The following is a 23,162-nucleotide window of genomic DNA, read 5'->3' as shown; positions in this document are numbered from 1 at the left end:
CATTCCAAAAGCAGAGCTTATATTTTTTAAGTGGTTTCAATATCATGTCTAATTTGCTTTATTGATCTCATAAAGATGAATAGATTAGTTTTGTTGACTTTAGGTCCCAAGGTGATGGAAGCAGGGAGGAAGTTCTCTTACACTAGGATGAAGTAACTTGACAGGAAGAAATGCTATAGGGGAAAAATGTTGAAGGCTACCATTTGAAGCTGCCAGAATGGTTCCTCAGTTTTGTGCAGATTAATGTGCTCCAGCTCAGTGTCACAAAGCTAAAGTCGATTGCTTCTCTTATTCTTCCTGACTCCCTCCCAGGTTCCTCTTTGCCCATAACCTGCTGTAAGTAGTATTCTGGTTGTGGCTTGTAGGAGGTAGGCCCACTTGTCTTTAAAATAAATGGACAATATATGATTCTTTATAGATAAGCATATCTTTTAATTGCATGCACCAGGCCAAATTAGGTAACTCTAAACCATTTATTAATCTTTGTTCTGAATTTAAGATAGAAATGATGTGATTAGATAAGATTAGTAAATAAAAGTAAATTGGGCAGAAAATGAAGCATGGAAGAATTCTTTTCCCACTTCTGTTTCATCCTCCTCTTTTATCAGAGCTTTATCAGACTGATTCTATTAAGGTAATGGACAAAAAGCAATATATCAAGATGAGCTGAGTTGTTCAGGGTGTTACAACATAATTCTGCCTTTATTATTTTTTAGACGGAGTCAAAATTAGATTTGATATTTAGAAGTTTGGTTGTTGTAAACTTCACAGGATTTTTTTTTAAGAGAAAGATATTTTCTGTGGCATATCATACTTATTTTTCATCCATACAATTTTGTTACAAAATTAGCTCATAATTTCTAAAAATGAGAACAGAATCACAATTATAATAACCTATCTTCAGTCAGAGCACACATTTTTATTTTAAATGTAAATTTTAATCCTTGTCTCATTCATTGTCTTTGGACGGAAATGTTAAGATGAGTATTTTAATTTTTTTTAAAATACACTTAAAGAAGTGAGAAATTAAATAAGTATTAAGGATTTTAAAAGTTAGCTGATGAGTGATGTTTCTCTGGAAAAACAGCTTATGTATTATTGAAATAAATTTCTAGAGGGGAGTACATCTGAATTAGAGAATTGTATAAGTCTCAAGCCCTAGAAAACTTTAATCTGAATTTTCTCTGACTTGTTCTGGATCATAGCACACACAGTTTAAGGGATGTCTGCTTGGTGGACCTATGCTGAATATAAAATTTTATTCAAGGAAAGTTGAGGATAAAGTTACAATTTTCTTCAACCAGCAGCATGAGAAAACTTAAATAGGCATTTCCACATGTAATAAAATAAAGCCCCACTTATTATACATTCAGGATATGATCTGAAAAAGTTGATCTGAAATGTTATGTCTGAATTATTTTCTTGGAAAAAAGTTCTTTCTTTTATAAATAAAATTAAATTTTATTATACTTTAAGTTCTGAGATACATGTGCAGAATATGCAGGTTTGTTACATAAGTATACACATGCCATGGTCGTTTGCTGCACCCATCAACCCGTCATCTACATTAGGTATTTCTCCTAATGCTATCCCTCCCCTAGCCCCCCACCCCAACAGGTCCCAGTGTATAATGTTCCTCTTCCTGTGACCATGTGATCTCATTTTTCAACTCCCACTTATGAGTGAGAACATGCAGTGTTTGATTTTCTGTTCTTGTGTTAGTTTGCTGAGAATGATGGTTTCCAGCTTCATCCATGTCCCTGAAAAGGACATGAACTCATCCTTTTTTATGGCTGCAGAGTATTCCTTGGTGTACATGTGCCACATTTTCTTAATCCAGCCTATCATTGATGGGCACTTGGGTTGGTTCCGAGTCTTTACTATTGTGAACAGTGCCACAATACACATATGTGTGCTTATGTCTTTATAGTAGAATGATTTATAATCCTTTGGGGATATACCCAGTAATGGAATTGCTGGGTCAAATGGTATTTCTGGTTCTAGATCCTTGAGAAATCACCATGCTGTGTACTGTAATGATGGAACTAATTTACACTCCCACCAACAATGTAAAAGTGTTCCTTTTTCTCCACACCCTTGCCAGCATCTCGTTTCCTGAATTTTTAACAATTGCCATTCTAAATGGCATGAGATGGCATCTCACTGTGGTTTTGATTTGTATTTCTTTAATGACCAGTGATGATAAGCTTTTTTTCATGTTTGTTGGCCGTGTAAATGTCATCTTTTGAGAAGTGTCTGTTCGTATCCTTCACCCACTTTTTGATGGGGTTGTTTGCTTTTTTCTTGTAAATTTGTTTAAGTTCTTTGTAGATTCTGGATATTAACTCTTTGTCAGAAGGATAGATTGCAGAAATTTTCTCCCATTCTGTATGTTGCCTGTTTACTCTGATGATAGTTTCTTTTCCTATGCAGAAGATCTTTAGTTTAATTAGGTCCCATTTGTCAATTTTCGCTTTTGTTGCCATTGCTTTTGGTATTTTAGTCATGAAGTCCTTGCCTATGCCTATGTCCTGAATGATATTGCCTAGGTTTTCTTCTAGGTTTCTATGATTTTAGGTGTTATGTTTAAGTCTTTAATCCATATTGAGTTAATTTTTCTATAAGGTGTAAGGAGGGGGTCCAGTTTCAGTTTTCTGCATATGGCTAGCCAATTTTCTGACCACCATTTATTAAATAGGGAATCCTTTCCCCATTGCTTGTTTTTGTCAGGTTTGTCAAAGATCAGATGGTTGTAGATATGTGGTGTTATTTCTGAGGCCTCTGTTCTGTTCCATTGGTCCACATATCTGTTTTAGTGTCAGTACCATACTGTTTTGGTTACTGTAGCCTTGTAGTATAGTTTGAAGTCAGGTAGTATAATGCCTCTAGCTTTGTTCTTTTTGGTTAGGATTGTCTTGGCTATATGGGCTCTCTTTTGGTTCCATATGAAATTTAAAATAGTTTTTTCTAATTCTGTGAGAAAAGTCAACAGTAGCTTGATGGGGATAGCATTGAATCTATAAATTGCTTTGGGCATTATGGCCATTTTCATGATATTGATTCTTCCTGTCCATGAGCATGGAAGGTGTTTCCATTTGTTTGTGTCCTCTCTTATTTCCTTGAGCAGTGGTTTGTAGTTTTCCTCGAAGAAGTCATTCACCTCCCTTGTTAGTTGTATTCCTAGGTATTTTATTCTTTTGTAGTAATTGTGAGTGGGAGTTCACTCATGATTTGGCTCTCTGTTTTTTTATTATTGGTGTATAGGAATGCTTGTGATTTTTGCACATTTATTTTGTATCCCAACACTTTGCTGAAGTTGCTTATCAGGTTAAGGAGATTTTGGGCTGAGACAATGGGGTTTTCTAAATATGCAATTATGTCATCTGCAAATAGAGACAATTTGACTTCCTCTTTTCCTATTTGGATCCCCTTTTTTTCCTTTATCTTGCTTGGTTGTCCTGGCCAGAACTTCCAATACTATGTTGAATAGGAGTGGTGAGAGAAGGCATCCTTGTCTTGTGCCAGTTTTCAAAGAAAATACTTCCAGCTTTTGCTCATTCAATATGATATTGGCTGTGAGTTTGTCATCAATAGCTCTTATTATTTTGACATATGTTTCATCAATACCTAATTTATTGAGAGTTTGTAGCATGAAGGGGTGTTGAATTTTATCAAAGGCCTTTTCTGCATCTATTGAGATAATCATGTGGTTTTTGTCATTGGTTCTGTTATGTAATGGATTACGTTTATTGATTTTCATATGTTGAACCATCCTTGCATCCCAGGGATGAAGCCAATTTGATCGCATTGGATGAATTTTTTGATGCGCTGCTGGATTTGGTTATCCAGTGTTTTATTGAGGATTTTTTCATCAATGTTCATTAGGGATATTGGCCTGAAATTTTCTTTTTTTGTTGTGTCTCTGCCAGGTTTTGGTATCAGGATGATACTGGTCTCATAAAATGAGCTAGGGAAGAGTCCCTCTTTTTCTATTGTTTAGATTAATTTCAGAAGGAATGGTAGCAGCTTCTCTTTGTACCTCTGGTAGAATTTGGTTGTGAATCCATCTGGTCCTGAGCTTTTTTTGGTTGGTAGGCTATTAGTTACTGCCTCAATTTCAGATCTTGTTATTGGTCTATTCAGGAATTTGACTTCTTCCTGATTTAGTCTTTAGGGGCAGTGTATATGTCCAGGAATTTATCAATTTCTTCTAGATATTCTAGTTTATTTGCATAGAGATGTTTATAATATTGTATGATGATAGTTTGTATTTCTGTGGGATCTGTGGTGATATCCCCTTTCTCATTTTTTATTGTGTCTATTTGATTCTTCTCTCTTTTCTTCTTTGTTAGTCTGGGTAGCAGTCTATCTATTTTGTTGATCATTTCAAAAAACTAACTCCTAGATTTATTGATTTTTTTTTGAAGGGTCTTTCATGTCTCTATCTCCTTCAGTTCTGCTCTGATATTAGTTATTTCTTGTCTTCTGCTAGCTTTGAATTTGTTTGCTTTTCCTTCTCTAGTTCTTTTAATTGTGATGTTATGCTGTCAATTTTAGACCTTTCTAGCTTTCTTTTTTGGGCATTTAGTGGTATAAATTTCCCTGTAAACACTGTTTTGTCTGTGTCCTAGAGATTCTGGTCTGTGTGCTGTATTCAGGAAACAGGCTCAAAATAAAGTGATGGAGAAATGTTTACCAAGCAAATGGAGAGAAAAAAAAATTAAACAAACAAAGTTCAAAAAAGACAAAGAAAGTCACTCATAATGGTAAAGGAATCAATGCAACAAGAAGAGCTAACTGTCCTAAATATATCTGCACCCAATACAGGAGCACCTAGATTCATGAAGCAAGTTTTTAGAGACCTCCAAAGAGACAGACTGCCACACAATAATAGTGGGAGACTTTAACACCCCACTTTCAATATTAGACAGATTAATGAGACAGAAAATTAACAAGGCTATTCAGAACTTGAACTCAGTTCTGGACCAAGCAGACCTAATTGACATCTATAGAACTCTACACTCCAAATCAACAGAATATAAATTCTTCTCAACACCATATCACACTTAGTCTAAAATTGACCACATAATTGGAAGTAAAACACTCCTCAGCAAATGTGAAAGGACAGAAATCATAACAATCTCTCAAACCACAGTGTAATTTTTGAGGTAATCGTCTTCACTGTTGCTGTGTGATTATTTTGGGGCTCTGTCATTAGAGGTTCTAATTCAGTAGATCTTGGGTGAATCTCAGTCTTTTAAAAACTATTAACAAAGGTGATGTGGGTCATCCATGATTCATATTTTGATAGACACTGTCAGAGATCAGTCATTGTCAACTGAGGAAGATTTTGTCCCCCCAAGAGCATTTAGCAAAGATGGGGACATTTTTACTTGCCATACCTGATAGAATTAGGAATGTTGATTTGTATCTAGTGGTTTGAGATCAGAGATGCTGCTGGTAAATCTCCCACCATGCACAGGATAGTCACTCACAACAAAGAATTATCCAGCCCAAATATCAAGATTGCCAATATTGGAAAAACTCAGACCATAGAGAATAAATGTCTGGTTTTAACATAGAATGTATGGAAGTTTTCATTTTTCAATTCCTTTATTTCCTACTTGACATTATTTGTGTTTTATTTTTTTTACTTTGTTAAAACTATAGAGGAAAAATGGTTTTAACTTAGTCCTTCAAAAATGCCAGGTTTCTATGCTAATTTTATTTTGTGAGCAGTGAGACAGTTTTAAACATGCACTCAACTTGTATAGTCTCTCTCAGGCCAGAATGCATTGACACATAATATGTACTCTTTAAGAATACACTGTACTTTTGTTGGGAAGATGCTGAAAACAGAAAAGTATTGGGGCTGAAACACACAGATTAAGATAGGAAAAGTGGGAAGATAAGAGGCAGGTGAGCCTAACATGGTGTAGGGCTGGTAAACTTGTAGAACTTGTAGACAGTAACAGTATAGAGCTTGTAAAATCTTTGGTGAGAATTTTAGAATTTATCATAACACAATGGAGAAATATTACAGAATTTCATGGAGGAAAATGACCCAAATTTTTAAGCAGGGAAATATCACAACCTCATAAAGTCCAGTCTGACTACTGTACTGAGAATAGATTTGGAAGTAAAGCAAGAATGGATTTAGAAAGATAAAACAAATATTATGTTGTCTTATAAAGAGTTTAAAGGTAGTGATGGATTGGATTAGGGGTTGACAGTGGAAATTAAGAGAAGTTGATGGATTTACATTACATTGAGTGGTAGAATGAACTGGTCTTGGTGAATAACTGTGGAGGGTGAAGGAAGAGGGTTACTGTTAGGGAAAAATGGATGGATGGTGGTACTAATCTCTGAGAAGTAAAATGTAGTTTACGTACTATGATATACAGTTGTCTCTTAATATCTGTTGGGAATTGGCTTCAGGATTCCCTGAGGATACCAATATCCACAGATGCTCAAGTCTCTTATATAAAATGGCATAGTGTTTGCATATAACCTGTACTCATTCTCCTACATACTTAAAATTACCTACCTATCACTTCATTAGTATGGATTCAATGTATTACTCAGAATATGGCAAATTCAAGTTTTGCTTTTGGGGCTTTGTGGATTTTCCCCCAAATATTTCTGATCCAGAGTTGGTTGAATCCATAGATCAGAAACCATGGATATGGAGGACTGACTATACATATATATCTCTCCCATCATGAGATTCGTATTTCTATAGAAAAAAGAAGAGAGACTAGAGCTTTTGTCTCCTCCATGTGAAGACACAGTGAGAATGCTGCCCTCTGCCAGCCTCACTGGGGAACAAAATTGGCTGGCACCTTGATCTTGGACTCCTCGGGCTTGGGAACTGTTAGGAATAAATTTCTGTTGTTCTAGCCACCCAGTCTATGGTATATTATTATGGCAGCCCCGGTTGTCTAAGACCAGCATCAAAATGATAATACTCTGGCTCCTGCTTTTGCTCTAAGTAATGATCTATTATTGTCTCTGACTCCTGAGTTTCATATCTTCTGCAAGCATGTAACATGCTAAAGTGAATTATTTAACTCTAAGAGTGAAATACATAATGCACCCTTCCTTAAATGTATTGACATGGAAACTTTTTATGTTCCACATGAAACGTTTTGGAAGACATTTGCTGAAGAGTTTCTTGGCCTACATTTTAAAGGCATGAGTGGATCAAGTACACTTCAGATTCTCTTTGACTTTGAGAAGACTTGCTTCTGGGTAAAAATTTGAGAAGGTGCTTTGTCAAGAATAAGGTGCACTGAATGGTGGACATGAATAGGATAGTCAACAGGGAAGAAAATCTCCTCCTTTAAATTTTTGATAACAATTAGCCTTTGATTTCTACATCAGGCTTCGGCAGGTGAGATCAGTGTGCCAAACTGTCTCACTGGTGTCTCTCTCTTTTTACTTCCACAGTCTGTATGAACCATTTTGGTTTGATAAAACAACTTTCTAGCAGCATTTGCTCATCTGTATTTATACATTAGCATGGCACATTGGAACACAGAATCATGTATTTGTGTTTAATCCTTTGTAACAAATGATCACAAATTTAACAGCTTAAAATAATACAAATGTTTTATCTCACAATTTTTGTGGGGCAGGAGCCTGGATATAGTTATCTGTGTTTTGTATAAAGACACATGTAACCCCACCCATTTTTTTTTCTGTTCTGTTAGAAGAAATTAGTGTATCACAGTTGGTTTATACCCTTTTCTTATATGAGCAAGATACAGTTCTTTCTCATATAAAAATGAGCAGTTCTCAAGAGTAGCCTAAAAGCAGGATAAAGCACATTAGCATATTATGTACAGAATAGAGGAGACAAGATATTTAAAAATAAGAGAGTAAATCCTGAGATTCTCCAGTTGAAAGCCCAGCCATAAGTAAAAGAATGTACTTCTTTAAAGCAGCACATGGAAACCCTAATTGTGTTTTCAAGTATTTAGAAATAATTTAATGGGGATCATTCTTAATATTCACTCAATATAATTTTCCCATAAATCCTACATTTTATGTATCACTAAAAATAGAAATGAATCATGATGGTATATTAGAGAAGAATTATATATTTTTAAAGAAGAATATGACTGAACTACCTTGAAGACTTTTTGTAGGAAATAAAATCAGAACTAGGTCATGCCCGCAAATATTACAACTTAAACAGGAAAAACTTTGCTCAATTCTACTAGATTTTCAAAATTTTTAACAAGCTCTAAATCTTTTCTATGTACTTATTTTGCATTGCTTTATCTATTGTTTCTATTGTTTATAAGAATATTTTAAAAGAGCTTCAAGCTAAAGCACATTGATGCAGTTATTATCAATGTCTCATAAATCTCTTCGAATTAGTTTTTCTCAGACAGATCAATTATTAATGTTGCTGTGGCTCTCAGAGTAATAGGGAGTGAAGCTAAGTGTAGCATGTTTGCTCTATTGCTTGTTTATAACTATCAATTATTCATGTTTCATTTCCTGTGTGCATCAAATGCTATTGCAGCAGAAGTCCCCTCTGCTCTAGCTAGTATGTAATATCTCCCTCCCTTGAGAGAGATTACCATATTCCCTGAAGCTCATTTTGCTTGGGTTATGGAATAGTGTTATCTACACTGTGAAAGAATTTAGTTTTGTTGTTGTAAAAAATTTATGTGTATGACAATCACTTAGTTGAAATGGATTACAGTATTATTCAGTGATTATAATTCTATTTTGCAGAGTGGCTACTACAACTATCAGTACAGAAGTCCCAAGGAATATTTTACACTTTTTACATGCTATTATGATAGCACACAAAGTTGAAACAATGGCAATTATTTTAGAATATCTTTTTTTTTTTTGAGATGGGGTCTCACTCTGTCACCCAGTCTGGACTGCAGTGGCGTAATCTCGGCTCACTGCAACCTCTGCCTCCCAGGTTTAAGCGATTCTTCTGCCTCAGCCTTCTGATTAGCTGGGACTACAGGTGCCCACCACCACACCTGGCTAATTTTTGTATTTTTAGTAGAGATGAGGCTTCACCATATTGGCCAGGCTGGTCTTGAACTCCTGACTTTGTGATCCATCCACCTCAGCCTCCCAAAGTGCTGGGATTACAGGCATGAGCCACCGTGCCTGTCCTACAATATCTTACCTAATGACCATCAACAGGACTTGCTGCTCACAACTAAAATAGAGTATTAATTACTCAGCTAAAACGGGGAAGAACCACCTCAGTTTTCTTGGGAATAAGCTAGACCTTTGTAAATGTGCATATTTCCTGATTTTAATATGTTGTTTGAATTCATAAATCTCAAAAGTAGCTAAATTTAGAAATATTTGGTGTATATGCCACATTACTAAATATTTACTACCTACTAAACTCCTTTGGGTGCATGGAACTCTTTTGGGCACTATAGTTATACTTAGCCATACAAAATAAAGAAAATATTGTCATTATTTAACATTCATGGAGAGTGCATTGTTCCTGTATGATACAGAGGTAGCCTGGGTTCTTACATTTTTAGTAGCAAATTGGTTGCCATACTAACTACTCTTACTACTAACATAAATTCTTAATTCTGTGTTTTCATTGTTTTAATTTCTTCATGAAGCTTGTCTCATTCTATCCTTACAACCACAAAATGAAGTAGTACCATTCTCCTCCTTTATAGATGAGAAAGCTGAGAGCTATATAGGTTAAAGAATGTATTCAGCAAACACATAGGGTCATGGCTTAACTGTGATACAAATATAGTTCTAGTCCTAGAACCCAAGATTTTAGCCATTATGTATGCTATGTCACCTCTTAAGAGCTGGTACAGCTTTCTCATCTGTAAAATGAGGAAAAGAATAATACTCCATCATGTGGTTGTAAGGGTAGAATGAGACAAGCTACACAAAGAAATTAGAACAATGACTGACATACAGAATCAAGAATTTGTATTAGTAGTAATAGTAGTTAGTATGGCAACTAATTTGCTACTAAAAATGTAAAACCCAGGATACCTTTGTGTCGTACAGGAACAATGCACTCTCCATGAACCAAAGCTCTTAGCCATTATGTATGCTATGCCACCTCTTAATGCTATTACACAAAAAAGTATACATCACTGTGTGGCTAAATGTTTGCATATTTTTGCATCCTATCTAAATTTTCTCCCTTTGCACAAATGTTGTGAATTTCAAGAAATTGCTTTGGAACTCTAGATTCTTTATCCTTGTCTTTGTTATCCACAAACACTTCTTATGGAGGACGTTTGAAGCTGTCCTTTCAATGAAAAAGGAAAGTTGCTGCAACTTATTTAGATATGCACTGACTTTATCCACATATGGTTATTCTCACTGAAATAGAAAATACATGTAAACATAATTTTATTTTTTATGACTTTTATTCTTAGATTCTATTACAATGTATCAGTCTCAAGTATAATTACAATATAATTTATAACAAACTGAAACATCTTGAGCATTCATAGATCTATGAAATTTGTAAAGAATCCCATGTAAACAGCTTTATTATATTCATGGCTATTTATTTTCATGAAGCAATTCTTAATTTTTTTCCTCAAGAATTTAATAACATAATAAACCACAGATATTTTTAAAAAATTGGTGGCCTTTATTCATAAGTCCTAAACCCAGGCCAATTCCCTGGCCATCCTAATTTAGTTGGCTCTTCTTTCAGTACGTAATTAACATTTCTCTGAAATAGCTATTTAGAACTGCTTTATTTACATATGCATTTTATTTTCACTCTTTTTAATAAAGCTATCAAACTTCTATAAAATCATGCTAAATATTTGGGTTGCAATGTTCAATAATCAGCATTTAAAAACAGCTCATAAGTCACCCAAGTCTTTTGCAAAGGTAACTAGCAAAAAGCTAAAATTAGATTCTCTAATTTTCATTCATATTGCGTGTATAGATTTGTGTTCAAAACTGTTTGGGGCAAAGTGCGTCATGCCTGTAGTCTCAGCATGTTGGCAGGTCATGGCGGTAAGACCACTTGAGGCCAGGAGTTTGAAACCAGCTGGGGCAACATAGCAAGACCTCTTCTCTACAAAGATTTAAATATTAGCGAGGCATGGTGGCATGCGCCTGTAGTCCTAGCTACTTTGGAGGTGGAGGCAGGAGGGTTGCTTGAGCCAAGAGTTGAGGCTGCAGTGAGCTATGATCATGCCACTGCATGCTAGCCTGGGTGACAGAGCTAGACCTGGTATCTTAAATAAATTTTTTTAAACCCATTTGCTTCCATTTTATTCTAATTTAAATTCTTCAGTTTAACTGTCATCCTGTATTGTTGGGTGTAATAAGTTCAGTGATTATAAAACTTAAATATTAGTATGATACCACCTTCTGAAGTGTGATAAAATCAGTACAAACAGTAATCTACATGGAAAGAGAAGTCTAATTTTACTTCAAGCTTGTACTTAATAAGCTCTTTGTTCCAAATATTGTTTTTAATTGAGAATAAGTCAAAAGTTAACATTCCTGGAACAAACATAAATATATATAAAACTTAACCATGTTATAAAAAATCATAGTTCATAGCTCATCATGAAATAGGAAAAAGGACAACGTTATGTATTTTTGATATGCTAAGAAGAAATTCTGTTAACGAACCAGTTGCCCATATTATTTTTTATTTTACATAAAACAAGGCAAGGTAAAAACATTAATAGCCAATTACACACAAACCTGCCAAACATCTTTTCATAGTATATTATATAAGTATTCATAATACAGTTATATTTGTGAGTTTGAAATAATGATAGCTTGAATTCAAATATAAGGTGATGTTAAATTCTTAATTGAATGTATTAAAAAATCTTACAAATATATTTTGTACAGGTCCTTAAATTATCAAAACCTATTTTCAACAGGCTTGGCAGGTAGGTTATGCAATGATCTATATAATCTAGGGAAACACTGCATGGTGTCTTTAATATTAAATTAAAAAGTGATTCAGATAATCTAAGATGAATTAACAGTGGTATAAAGAATCTTTAGCCCTAGATTTATTTTTATACTTACATTAGAACAAATGTCTCAAAGTAATAACAGATGTTATAAAATATATCACAATTTAAAAACATCCTAGACTTCCTGTCTCATTCTTTAACCATAACTCTTTGTTTCTATAGGAATGTTTAAATCCTTCTTTTTAATTTGCCAGAACAACAAAAAAAATGTGCTTTAAACATTTATTATATAAACATAATTTATTATTTTTAAAATATAAAAAGCAAATTAGTGAAAGATGTTTTGTGTATTTGCTTGAAAACCTCCCACAAAAATATTCTAAATAAAACTACTTTCTACCTGTGTAGTTCAATTTTTGTCTGTGCATGAATAACTTGATATAAGATCTCATATTCCTGAAATAAACCCATGAAATAAAAGCATTATGGTTTCTTTTAAAATTACTATTAATAGGTGTTTTTAAAAAAACAAAACAAAACTAGGTGTCTACAGCTAATGCAAAATGAATATGTGCTTGATAAATTATAAGCCCAGGGTACCGTGTTGATTGAGGCAAAATATAATTCATATCATAGAATTTTACGAAGAAGGTGACATCTTCCTCATTGTGTAAACTGAAGTATATAGGTCCAAAGGGTTACTCCCATAATTTAGGAAAATAAGTTGGTAGCAAGGGAGCAAGTTGGCAAGAATCCCTATTTGAATGCTTTTTTATTCATACTAAACACATATTTGTGTTGAAAGTCTGCCATATAATATGATTTGAAAGCTTGCCAAACACAGGATGATATACAGGTGATGCAATAAATACTGTGCCCAAGTTATTCCCTGCTCAGATATGTACCATGGTCAAACAACTAACTGCATATCAGGAAACATTTCATCAACTATGTTTACAGCTAAAGGATAACTGAACAATGCTGCATGAGAAAGCACAAAAATGTGACAAAAGAGATTAAGAGACTATTATCAGTATTTTGGGCAGCACAATGTTAGGTTATATAAATAATAGCAAATAGAACTTTCATCAATTACTTTTTTTCTCAGTTATCTTTATTTTTTCAAGGAGTATAATATGTACTTAGAATAATATTTCTAAGTTCTGTGGTTATTCTATGAACAAAAAGAATATGAAAGAAGAAAGGCTATGAAACACAATACTCTAAGGGTAGGTCTTATCCTGGTTGGCATGTGAGTCAAGATGAATGAAAAGCATCTGTAGAAATGAATAGCCTCCACATAGTTTTAATCCCATGGCATTTTATAGGCACATATAAATTGGTTCTGATGCAATGTAGAATAAATTTAAGCACCTTAAAATATAGAATAACCTCTGTACATTGATAAAAAGTCAAGCTCCCTAATAATGCATTTTAACTAAACATTCATTACTAATGTCCATTACTTCTATCAAGCATTTCTTTGCAAAGCCAAAGCGAAATACTTTGTTGATTTCCAAACAATAGATAAATAATAGATTTTTCTGTGTGTGTGTATGTATATATGTGTGTGTTTATTTACATGGGAAACATGAATAATTACAGTCCTGTGAAAACACGACAAGGCAGATGTAAAAGTTTTCTACATGGTCTTCTGATTTATTAAATACCAAAAAATTAAATCACCTTTGTTTCCTATAATCAATAATTCCTACACACTTCTCTTACAATTCTTGTAGAATCATCAGTGCAAAAATAACCATCTGCTAATGCTGCCCACCTTTCTTAGGAAATCATAGTTAGTGACTGCACTGCCTTTGAGAATATTTTGATAAAATGGATTTTGGCATAGACCTCAAAAGAGTTTTATTAACACAAATAAATCACTTTCACAGGCTGTAAACAATATACCAAAATTGAAGCTCTATTTTTTGCTTTCCTTGCTGTCTTTCCCTTTGTCTTCCTTTTCTGTTCTGTCTTGTTCATATTTCTCTTTGTCTGGCTTTGTTACACTATCATATGAAGGTGGAGAGGTGGTGGATGAAGTGGCATCCGTTTTTTCTGGACTTGAGTTCTCATTAACATTATCAAAACCCGTATCTTTTTTATTGAGTAAATCATCATCTCTGTCTCCGTCTTTTATGTATATACTTGATATATTTTTGACATTTTGCCTTAATCGGTAATGTCTATAAGCACGCTGAATGACAGTAGCTGACACATCCTCTTGTTTTCGTTTTAGTGTGGTTGTAATGGGTTCATAGGACACTTTGGAAGGATTTGCAGACATGAATCTTTCTTCCATCTGTGAACGAAGAGAATCCATCTCTCCACTCTCACCCAGAACACGCTTTGTAAAAGCAAATAAGATGTCAAGGCAGTGGATCCGGTCACCACTGACCATGGGCAGATCCATAGCAATGAGCTGGACTTTGTTGGGTTTTGCTATGAGAAGAGGAGGATCCAAGGCAGCTGCAAAATCAGAGAGCTTGCTGTATTCTATAAACTGAGTTGCATCGGGATCAAACTTTTCCCAAACTTCATAGAACATTTCAAAGTCATCCTCACTCAGAGGTTCAGTACTTTCTTCAGTGGCAACACTGAAGTTCTCCAGGATGACTGCAATGTACATGTTCACCACAACCAGGAAAGATATGATGATATAACTAACAAAGTAGAATATTCCAACAGATGGGTTACCACAGTCTCCTTCAACTGAACTTCCAGGATGAACTTTTTTGGGGTCACAGTCAGGTGGCTTACTGTTAAGAATAGGTGCCAGCAATCCGTCCCAGCCAGCAGAGGTTGTAATTTGGAAAAGGCAAATCATACTGTTGCCAAAGGTCTCAAAATTGAACATGTCATTAATTCCATCTTCCTTTTTAACATAGGCAAAGTTGGACATTCCAAAGATGGCATAGATGAACATGACCAGGAAGAGCAGGAGGCCGATGTTAAACAACGCAGGAAGGGACATCATCAAAGCAAAGAGCAGCGTGCGGATCCCCTTTGCTCCTTTGATCAGACGTAGGATTCGGCCAATCCTGGCAAGACGGATCACTCGGAACAGGGTAGGGGACACAAAATACTTTTCAATCATATCAGCTAGAAACATACCTGTGTGTAGAGGGAAATAATAGAAATAAAATATTTAAATACCTATGCTACATAAAATGATGACTCTAAACAGTTTTATCCGTCATCTTATGTCTTACGAATTCAAGACTTATTTTTTACTGAATGCAATTACTTAACAAAGGATTAAGAAGTTCCAAAGAAAAATGACTAACATTACCACTGCAACATTTTCTCCTCTTTACTAAGTTCATGGGCTGTTTTTTTCCTCCATGATAGTTTTTAAATCATAAGAATAATACCTACTCATATAGATAATTCGAGCAATATAGTTGAATGCTAAAAAGAAAATACAATCTGAAATGTCACCAACAATAACTATTGTCAGTAATTTTTGAGTATCACTTCAGATATTTTTCTGTGCAAGCATATGTACACACACAGATGTATTCATGTTATAAAAGCTTTTCTTTGTTATTTATTTATTTATTGTTCAAGAGAGAGTCTCACTCTGTCACCCAAGCTGGAGTGCAGTGGCATGATCTTGGCTCACTGTAAACTCTGCCTTCTGGGATCAAGTGATTCTCCAGCCTCAGCCTCCTGAGTAGCTGGGACTACAGTCATGCACCAGCACAGCAGGTTAATTTATATATTTTTGGTAGAGATGAGTTTTACCATGTTAGCCAGGCTGGTCTCAAATGTTTGACTTGAAGTGATACCCCACCCCTGCCTCCCAATGTGCTGGGATTACAGTCATGAGCCACTGTGTCCAGACTGTAACCTATTTTAAACACTTTATATGTCATGGAGATATTCCCATATAAATAACAACAAAATAATTTATTATAGTTATATAATGTTCTCTCAAAATAACCACAAATTGAAGAATAACATTTATACTGTTTCCATTTTTGTTACTGAAATGAATATCTAAATAGGTAGGTTCTCCTAATTGTATGAGTATTTTTAAACAATGTATTACTGAAACTTGGGTCAACAGTATAAATAAATAAAAAAATATATATATTATATGTTATATATAATGTATACATATATATATTTATACTGTTGACTCAAGTTCTAGTAATATATATATAATGTCATAAAGATTAATAATTTATTGATATTTATTTTACTGATCCAAGTTCCAGTAACATATATATTATAATGTCATAAAGATTATATATGTATTATAATATATATGATGTGTGTATATATATATTACTGGAACTTGGGTCAACAGTATAAATATATATATGTATACATTATATATAACATATAATATGTATATTTTTTATTTATACTGTTGACCCAAGTTCCAGTAATATATATAAATATATATGTATAAATATATGTATATTATTTATTATATATTTGTATAAAAATATATAAATATATATATTTGTATATAAATTTTTTTTTCATTTTTTTAAATTGCACTTTAGGTTTTGGGGTACATGTGAAGAACATGCAAGATTGTTGCATAGGTGCATACGTGGCAGTGTGATTTGCTGCCTTCCTCCCCTTCACCTATATGTGGCATTTCTCCCCATGCTATCTCTCCCCAACTCCCCACTGCCCACTGTCCCTCCCCTATTTTCCCCCAACAGACCCCAGTATGTAGGGCTCCCCTCCCTGTGTCCATGTGTTCTCATTGTTCACCCGTCTATGAGTGAGAACATGCGGTGTTTGATTTTGTGTTCTTGTGTCAGTTTGCTGAGAATGATGGTTTCCAGTTTCATCCATGTCCCTACAAAGGACACGAACTCATCGTTTTTGATAGCTGCATAATATTCCATGGTGTATATGTGCCACATTTTTCCTGTCCAATCTATCATCGATGGGCATTTGGGTTGGTTCCAGGTCTTTGCTATTGTAAACTGTGCTGCTATGAACATTCTTGTGCATGTGACCTTATAGTAGAACGATTTATACTCCTTTGGATATATACCCAGTAATGGGATTGCTGGGTCAAATGGAATTTCTATTTCTAGGTCCTTGAGGAATCGCCACCCTGTCTTCCACAATGGTTGAACTAATTTACACTCCCACCAACAGTGTAAGAGTGTTCCTATTTCTCCACATCCTCTCCAGCATCTGTTGTCTCCAGATTTTTTAATGATCGCCATTCTAACTGGCGTGAGATGGTATCTCAACGTAGTTTTGATTTGCGTTTCTCTAATGACCAGTGATGATGAGCATTTTTTCATATGTTTGTTGGCCTCATGTATGTCTTCTTTTGTAAAGTATCTGTTCATATCCTTCGCCCACTTTTGAATGGGGTTGTTTGTTTTTTTCTTGTAAATCTGTTTTAGTTCTTTGTAAATTCTGGATATCAGCCCTTTGTCCGACGGGTAAGCTGCAAAAATTTTTTCCCATTCTGTTGGTTGCTGATTCACTCTAATGACTATTTCTTTTGCCAGGCAGAAGCTGTGGAGTTTGATTAGGTCCCATTTGTCTATTTTGGCTTTTGTTGCCAGTGCTTTTGGTGTTTTGGTCATGAAGTCCTTGCCTACGCCTATGTCCTAAATGGTTTTGCCTAGGTTTTCTTCTAGGGTTTTTATGGTGTTAGGTCTTACGTTTAAGTCTTTTATCCATCTGGAGTTAATTTTAGTGTAAGGTGTCAGGAAGGGGTCCAGTTTCTGCCTTCTGCATATGGCTAGCCAGTTTTCCCAACACCACTTATTAAACAGGGAATCATTTCCCCATTGCTTGTTTTTGTCAGGTTTGTCAAAGATCGGATGGTTGTAAATATGTTGTGTTGCCTCTGACACCTCTGTTCTGTTCCATTGGTCTATATCTCTGTTTTGGTACCAGTACCATGCTGTTTTGATTACTGCAGCCTTGTAGTAGAGTTTGATGTCTGGTAGTGTGATGCCTCCCGCTTTGTTCTTTTTGCTTAGAATTGACTTGGCTATGTGGGCTCTCTTTTGGTTCCATATGAAGTTTAAAGTGTTTTTTTCCAGTTCTGTGAAGAAAGTCATTGGTAGCTTGATGGGGATAGCACTGAATCTGTAAATTACTTTGGGCAGTATGGCCATTTTCACAATATTGATTCTTCCTAACCATGAACATGGAATGTTTCTCCATCTGTTTGTGTCCTCTCTTATTTCGTTGAGCAGTGGTTTGTAGTTCTCCTTGAAGAAGTCCTTTACATTCCTTGTTAGTTGTATTCCTAGGTATTTTATTCTCTTTGTAGCAATTGTGAATGGCAGTTCATTCTTGATTTGGCTCTCTTTAAGTCTGTTATTGGTGTATAGGAATGCCTGTGATTTTTGCACATTGATTTTGTATCCTGAGACTTTGCTGAAGTTGCTTATCAGTTTCAGGAGATTTTGGGCTGAGATGATGGGGTCTTGTAGATATACAATCATGTTGTCTGCAAATAGAGACAATTTGATTTCCTCCTTTCCTATTTGAATACCCTTTATTTCTTTTTCTTGCCTGATTGCTCTGGCTAGAACTTCCAGTACTATATTGAATAGGAGTGGTGAGAGAGGGCATCCTTGTCTAGTGCCAGATTTCAAAGGGAATGCTTCCAGTTTTTGCCCATTCAGTATGATATTGGCTGTTGATTTGTCATAAATAGCTTTTATTAATTTGAGATATGTTCCATCAATACCTGGTTTATTGAGGGTTTTTAGCATAAAGGGCTGTTGAATTTTGTCGAAGGCCTTCTCTGAATCTATTGAGATAATCATGTGGACTTTGTCTTTCGTTCTGTTTATGTGGTGAATTACGTTTATAGACTTGTGTATGTTGAACCAGCCTTGCATCCCGGGATGAATCCTACTTGATCATGGTGGATAAGCTTTTTGATGTGCTGTTGCAATCAGCTTGCCAGTATTTTATTGAAGATTTTTGCATCTATGTTCATCATGGATATTGGCCTGTAGTTTTGTTTTCTTGTTGAGTCTCTGCCGGGTTTTGGTATCAGGATGATGTTGGTCTCATAAAATGATTTGGGAAGGATTCCCTCTTTTTGGATTATTTGGAATAGTTTCAGAAGGAATGGTACCAGCTCCTCTTTGTATGTCTGGTAGAATTTGGCTGTGAACCCATCTGGACCTGGGCTTTTTTTGGGTGGTAGGCTATTAATTGCTGCCTTGACTTCAGACCTTGTTATTGGTCTATTCAGGGTTTCGACTTCTTCCTGGTTTAGGCTTGGGAGGAGGCAACGATCCAGGAATTTATCCATTTCTTCCAGGTTTTCTAGTTTATGTGCACAGAATTGTTTGTAGTAATCTCTGATGATGGTTTGAATTTCTGTGGAATCTGTGGTGATATCCCCTTTATCATTTTTTATTGCATGTATTTGGTTATTCTCTCTTTTCTTTTTTATTAATCTGGCTAGTGGTCTGTCTATTTTGTTGATCTTTTCAAAAAACCAGCTCCTGGATTTATTGATTTTTTTGAAGGGTTTTTCGTGTCTCTATCTCCTGCAGTGCTGCACTGATTGTAGTTATTTCTTGTCTTCTGCTAGGTCTTGAGTTTTTTTTATCTTGCTCCTCTAGCTCTTTCAATTTTGATGATAGGGTGTCAATTTTAGATCTCTCCTTTCTTCTCATGTGGGCACTTACTGCTATATATTTTCCTCTAGAGACTGCTTTAAATGTGTTCCAGAGATTCTGGTATGTAGTGTCTTTGTTCTCATTGGTTTCAAAGAACATCTTTATTTCTGCCTTCATTTCATTGTTTATCCAGTCAACATTCAGGAGACAGTTGTTCATTTTCCATGAGGCTGTGCAGTTCTGGGTTGGCTTCTGAATTCTGAGTTCTAACTTGATTGCACTGTGGTTTGAGAGACTGTTTGTTATGGTTTCTGTTCTTTTACATTTGCTGAGGAGTGATTTACTTCCAATTATGTGGTCAATTTTAGAGTAGGTGTGATGTGGTGCTGAGAAGAATGTATTTTCTGTGGATTTGGGGTGGAGAGTTCTGTAAATGTCTATTAGGTTTGCTTGTTCCAGGTCTGAGTTCAAGTCCTGGATATCCTTGTTAATTTTCTGTCTCATTGATCTATCTAATATTGACAATGGTGTGTTAAAGTCTCCCACTATTATTGTGTGGGAGTCTAAGTCTCTTTGTAAGTCATTAAGAACTTGCCTTATGTATCTGGGTGCTCCTGTATTAGGTGCATATATATTTAGGATCGTTAGCTCTTCTTGTTGCATTGATCCTTTTACCATTATGTAATGTCCTTCTTGTCTCTTTTGATCTTTGTTGCTTTAAAGTCTATTTTATCAGAGATGAGAATTGCAACTCCTACTTTTTTTTGCTCTCCATTTGCTTGGGAAATCTTCCTCCATCCCTTTATTTTGAGCCTTTGTGTATTCTTGAATGTGAGATGGGTTTCCTGGATACAGCACACCTATGGGTTTTGGCTTTTTATCCAATTTGCCAGTCTGTGTCTTTTAATTGGGGCATTTAGTCCATTTACGTTTAGGGTTAATATTGTTACTTGTGAATTTGATACTGCCATTTTGATGCTAGCTGGCTGTTTTGCCCGTTAGTTGATGCAGATTCTTCATTGTGTTAATGCTCTTTACCATTTGGTATGTTTTGGGAGTGGCTGGTACTGGTTGTTCTTTTCTATGTGTAGTGCCTCTTTCAGGAGCTTTTGTAAAGCAGGCCTGGTGGTGATGAAATCTCTGAGTACTTGCTTGTTCATAAAGGATTTTATTTTTCCTTCACTTATGAAGCTTAGTTTGGCTGGATATGAAATTCTGGGTTGAACATTCTTTTCTTTATGGATGTTGAATATTGGCCCCCACTCTCTTCTGGCTTGTAGGGTTTCTGCTGAGAGATCTGCTGTGAGTCTGATGGTCTTCCCTTTGTGGGTAACCTGACTTTTCTCTCTGGCTGCCCTTAGCATTTTCTCCTTCATTTCAACCCTGGTGAATCTGACGATTATGTGCCTTGGGGTTGCTCTTCTTGAGGAATATCTTTATGGTGTTCTCTGTATTTCCTGGACTTGAATATTTGCCTGCCTTGCTAAGTTGGGGAAGTTTTCCTGGATAATATCCTGAAGAGTATTTTCCAGCTTGGATTCATTCTCTTCATCACATTCAGGTATACCTATCAAACGTAGATTAGGTCTTTTCACATAGTCCCATATTTCTTGTTGACTTTGTTCATTCCTTTTTACCCTGTTTTCTCTAATCTTGCCTTCTCGTTTTATTTCATTGAGTTGATCTTCGACCTCTGATATCCTTTCCTCTGCTTGGTCAATTGGGCTGTTGAAACTTGTGCATGCTTCATGAAGTTCTCGTGTTGTGTTTTTCAGCTCCATCAATTCACTTATATTCCTCTCTAAGTTGTCCATTCTCATTAGCATTTCATCAAATCTTTTTTCAAGGTTCTTAGTTTCTTTGCTTTGCGTTAGAATATGTTCCTTTAGCTCACGGAAGTTTCTTATTACCCACCTTCTGAAGCCTAATTCTGTCATTTCATCACACTCATTCTCCATCCAGTCTTGTTCCCTTGCTGGTGAGGAGTTGTGATCCCTTGTAGGAGGAGAGGTGTTCTGATTTCGGGTGTTTTCATCCTTTTTGCGCTGGTTTCTTCCCATCTTTATGGATTTATCCACCTGTCGTCTTTGTAGTTGCTGACTTTCTGATTGGGTCCCTGAGTGGACGTCCTGTTTGTTGATGAAGTTATTTCTATTTCTTAGTTTTCCTTCTAACAGTCTGGCCTCTCTGCTGTAGGACTGCTGAGGTCCACTGCAGGCCCTGCTTGCCTGGGGATCACCTGCAGCAGCTGCAGAACAGTAAAGGTTGCCACCAATTTCTTCTTCTGCTTTGTCCCAGAAGGATACCTGCTAAATGTCAGTCTGAGCTCTCCTTTATGTGGTGACTCTTTGGATATACGGGGATCAGGGAGCTGCTTGAGGAGACAGTCTGTCCTTTATAGTAGCTCAGGTGTTGAGCTGTGAGCTCTGTTGTTCATTCAGAGCTGCTGGGCAGGTACGTTTAAGTCTGCTGCAGCAGAACTCATAAACCCCTCTTTTTTCCCGGGTGTTCTGTCCTGGGGAGTTAGGGCTTTATTTATGAGTTTCTGCTGTTCTGCTGCCTTTTTTTTTTTCCAGGGCTGCCCTGCCCGGCAAGGAGGCAGCCTAGTCACTGTCTGCCTGCAGAGGCTTTGCTGAGCTTCTGTGGGCTCTGCCCAGCTGCCGTGTGAACTTCCCTGCAGTCCTGTTTATATGGGTGTAGTTAGGACTGCCTTGGCAATGGTGGCCCACCTCTGTAATGACGGACTCTCTCTGTAATGGCGGGTTGCCTCGGCAACAGCAGGCTGCCTCAGCAATGGCAGGCTGCCTCAGCAATGGCGGACTGCCTCCGTAGTGGTGGAGTGCCTCGGTAATGGCAGACGCCCCCCCCACAGAGCTGGACCATCCCGGGTTCAGCTGTGCTTGTTGTGAAACTCTCAACCCAGAGCGTTTCCAATTGCTGTTTTTTTGTTTTTGTTTTTGTTTTTGTTTTTGTGGGGGTGGGACCAGTCGAGCCTAATCACCTGGCTCCCTGCCTCAGAACCTTTTGTTTTTTAGTTGAATGGTTGGCTCTCTCCCAGGTATTCTGGTCGCCTGTTGGAAAGGTGCCGGGATCTGTGTGATTTCCTGTGCGGCGACCCACTACGCCAGCTGAAACAGTGGCTCCGAGATTTGTGGCACTTTTTTGCCTGGGAATCTCCTGGCCTGGCTCCCTGTTTCAGTCCCCCTTTTTTTTTTTTTAATCAGAGGAATGAGCGACTCTGCCTTCTCGGAGCTTCCCGGAGCTCTCCTTGCTGGCTACGAGGGGACCCAGTTCCGTTCACTCTGAACTGGGAACCGCCACGCTGGGGAGCAGGCAAAACAGCCGTGCTGGCCAAAACAGCTGTGCTGGCAACCCATGGGGCTCCTCCGCCTGGGAATCTCCTGGTCTGTGGGCAATAAAAATCCGTCTGGAAATGTGGCGTCCACTTACCGTCTGCACTTTCACTGGGAGCTGCGATCCGGAGCTGCTCCTAACTGGCCATCTTGGATCTTCCCATCAAATATATTATTTATAATATATATATTTGTATATAAATACATAAATATATTATTTATAATATATATTATATATATAGTATACACAATGTATATATTATATATTATATATAATATGTCATATATGT

The 23,162-nt window shown here is 36.3% G+C and overlaps 1 protein-coding gene and 1 long non-coding RNA gene across 3 annotated transcripts in view; one reads left to right on the top strand and one right to left on the bottom strand.

Annotated features, from left to right (window-relative positions):
• Nucleotides 1-15,027, top strand: part of LOC105708906 (uncharacterized) — a 68,330-nt gene extending 53,303 nt beyond the window's left edge. Inside the window, exon 3 of the long non-coding RNA XR_001105402.2 lies at nucleotides 14,825-15,027. This is a non-coding gene — a long non-coding RNA (uncharacterized LOC105708906). The remainder of the gene's footprint in view (nucleotides 1-14,824) is intronic.
• The window catches only part of SCN9A (sodium voltage-gated channel alpha subunit 9), a 108,530-nt gene continuing 96,300 nt past the window's right edge, over nucleotides 10,933-23,162 (bottom strand). For both annotated transcript variants that reach the window (XM_012440613.2, XM_012440614.2), the window contains exon 26: nucleotides 10,933-15,050. In XM_012440613.2, the coding sequence (XP_012296036.2) occupies nucleotides 13,858-15,050 (1,193 nt within the window). In that variant the 3' untranslated portion in view covers nucleotides 10,933-13,857. The remainder of the gene's footprint in view (nucleotides 15,051-23,162) is intronic.

The sequence above is a fragment of the Aotus nancymaae genome, unplaced genomic scaffold, assembly GCF_030222135.1.
Source record: "Aotus nancymaae isolate 86718 unplaced genomic scaffold, 86718_ANA_hifiasm-v0.15.2.pri h1tg000029l, whole genome shotgun sequence".
NCBI classification, from domain to species: domain Eukaryota; kingdom Metazoa; phylum Chordata; class Mammalia; order Primates; family Aotidae; genus Aotus; species Aotus nancymaae.
This window is presented reverse-complemented; position numbering and strand designations above follow the sequence as displayed.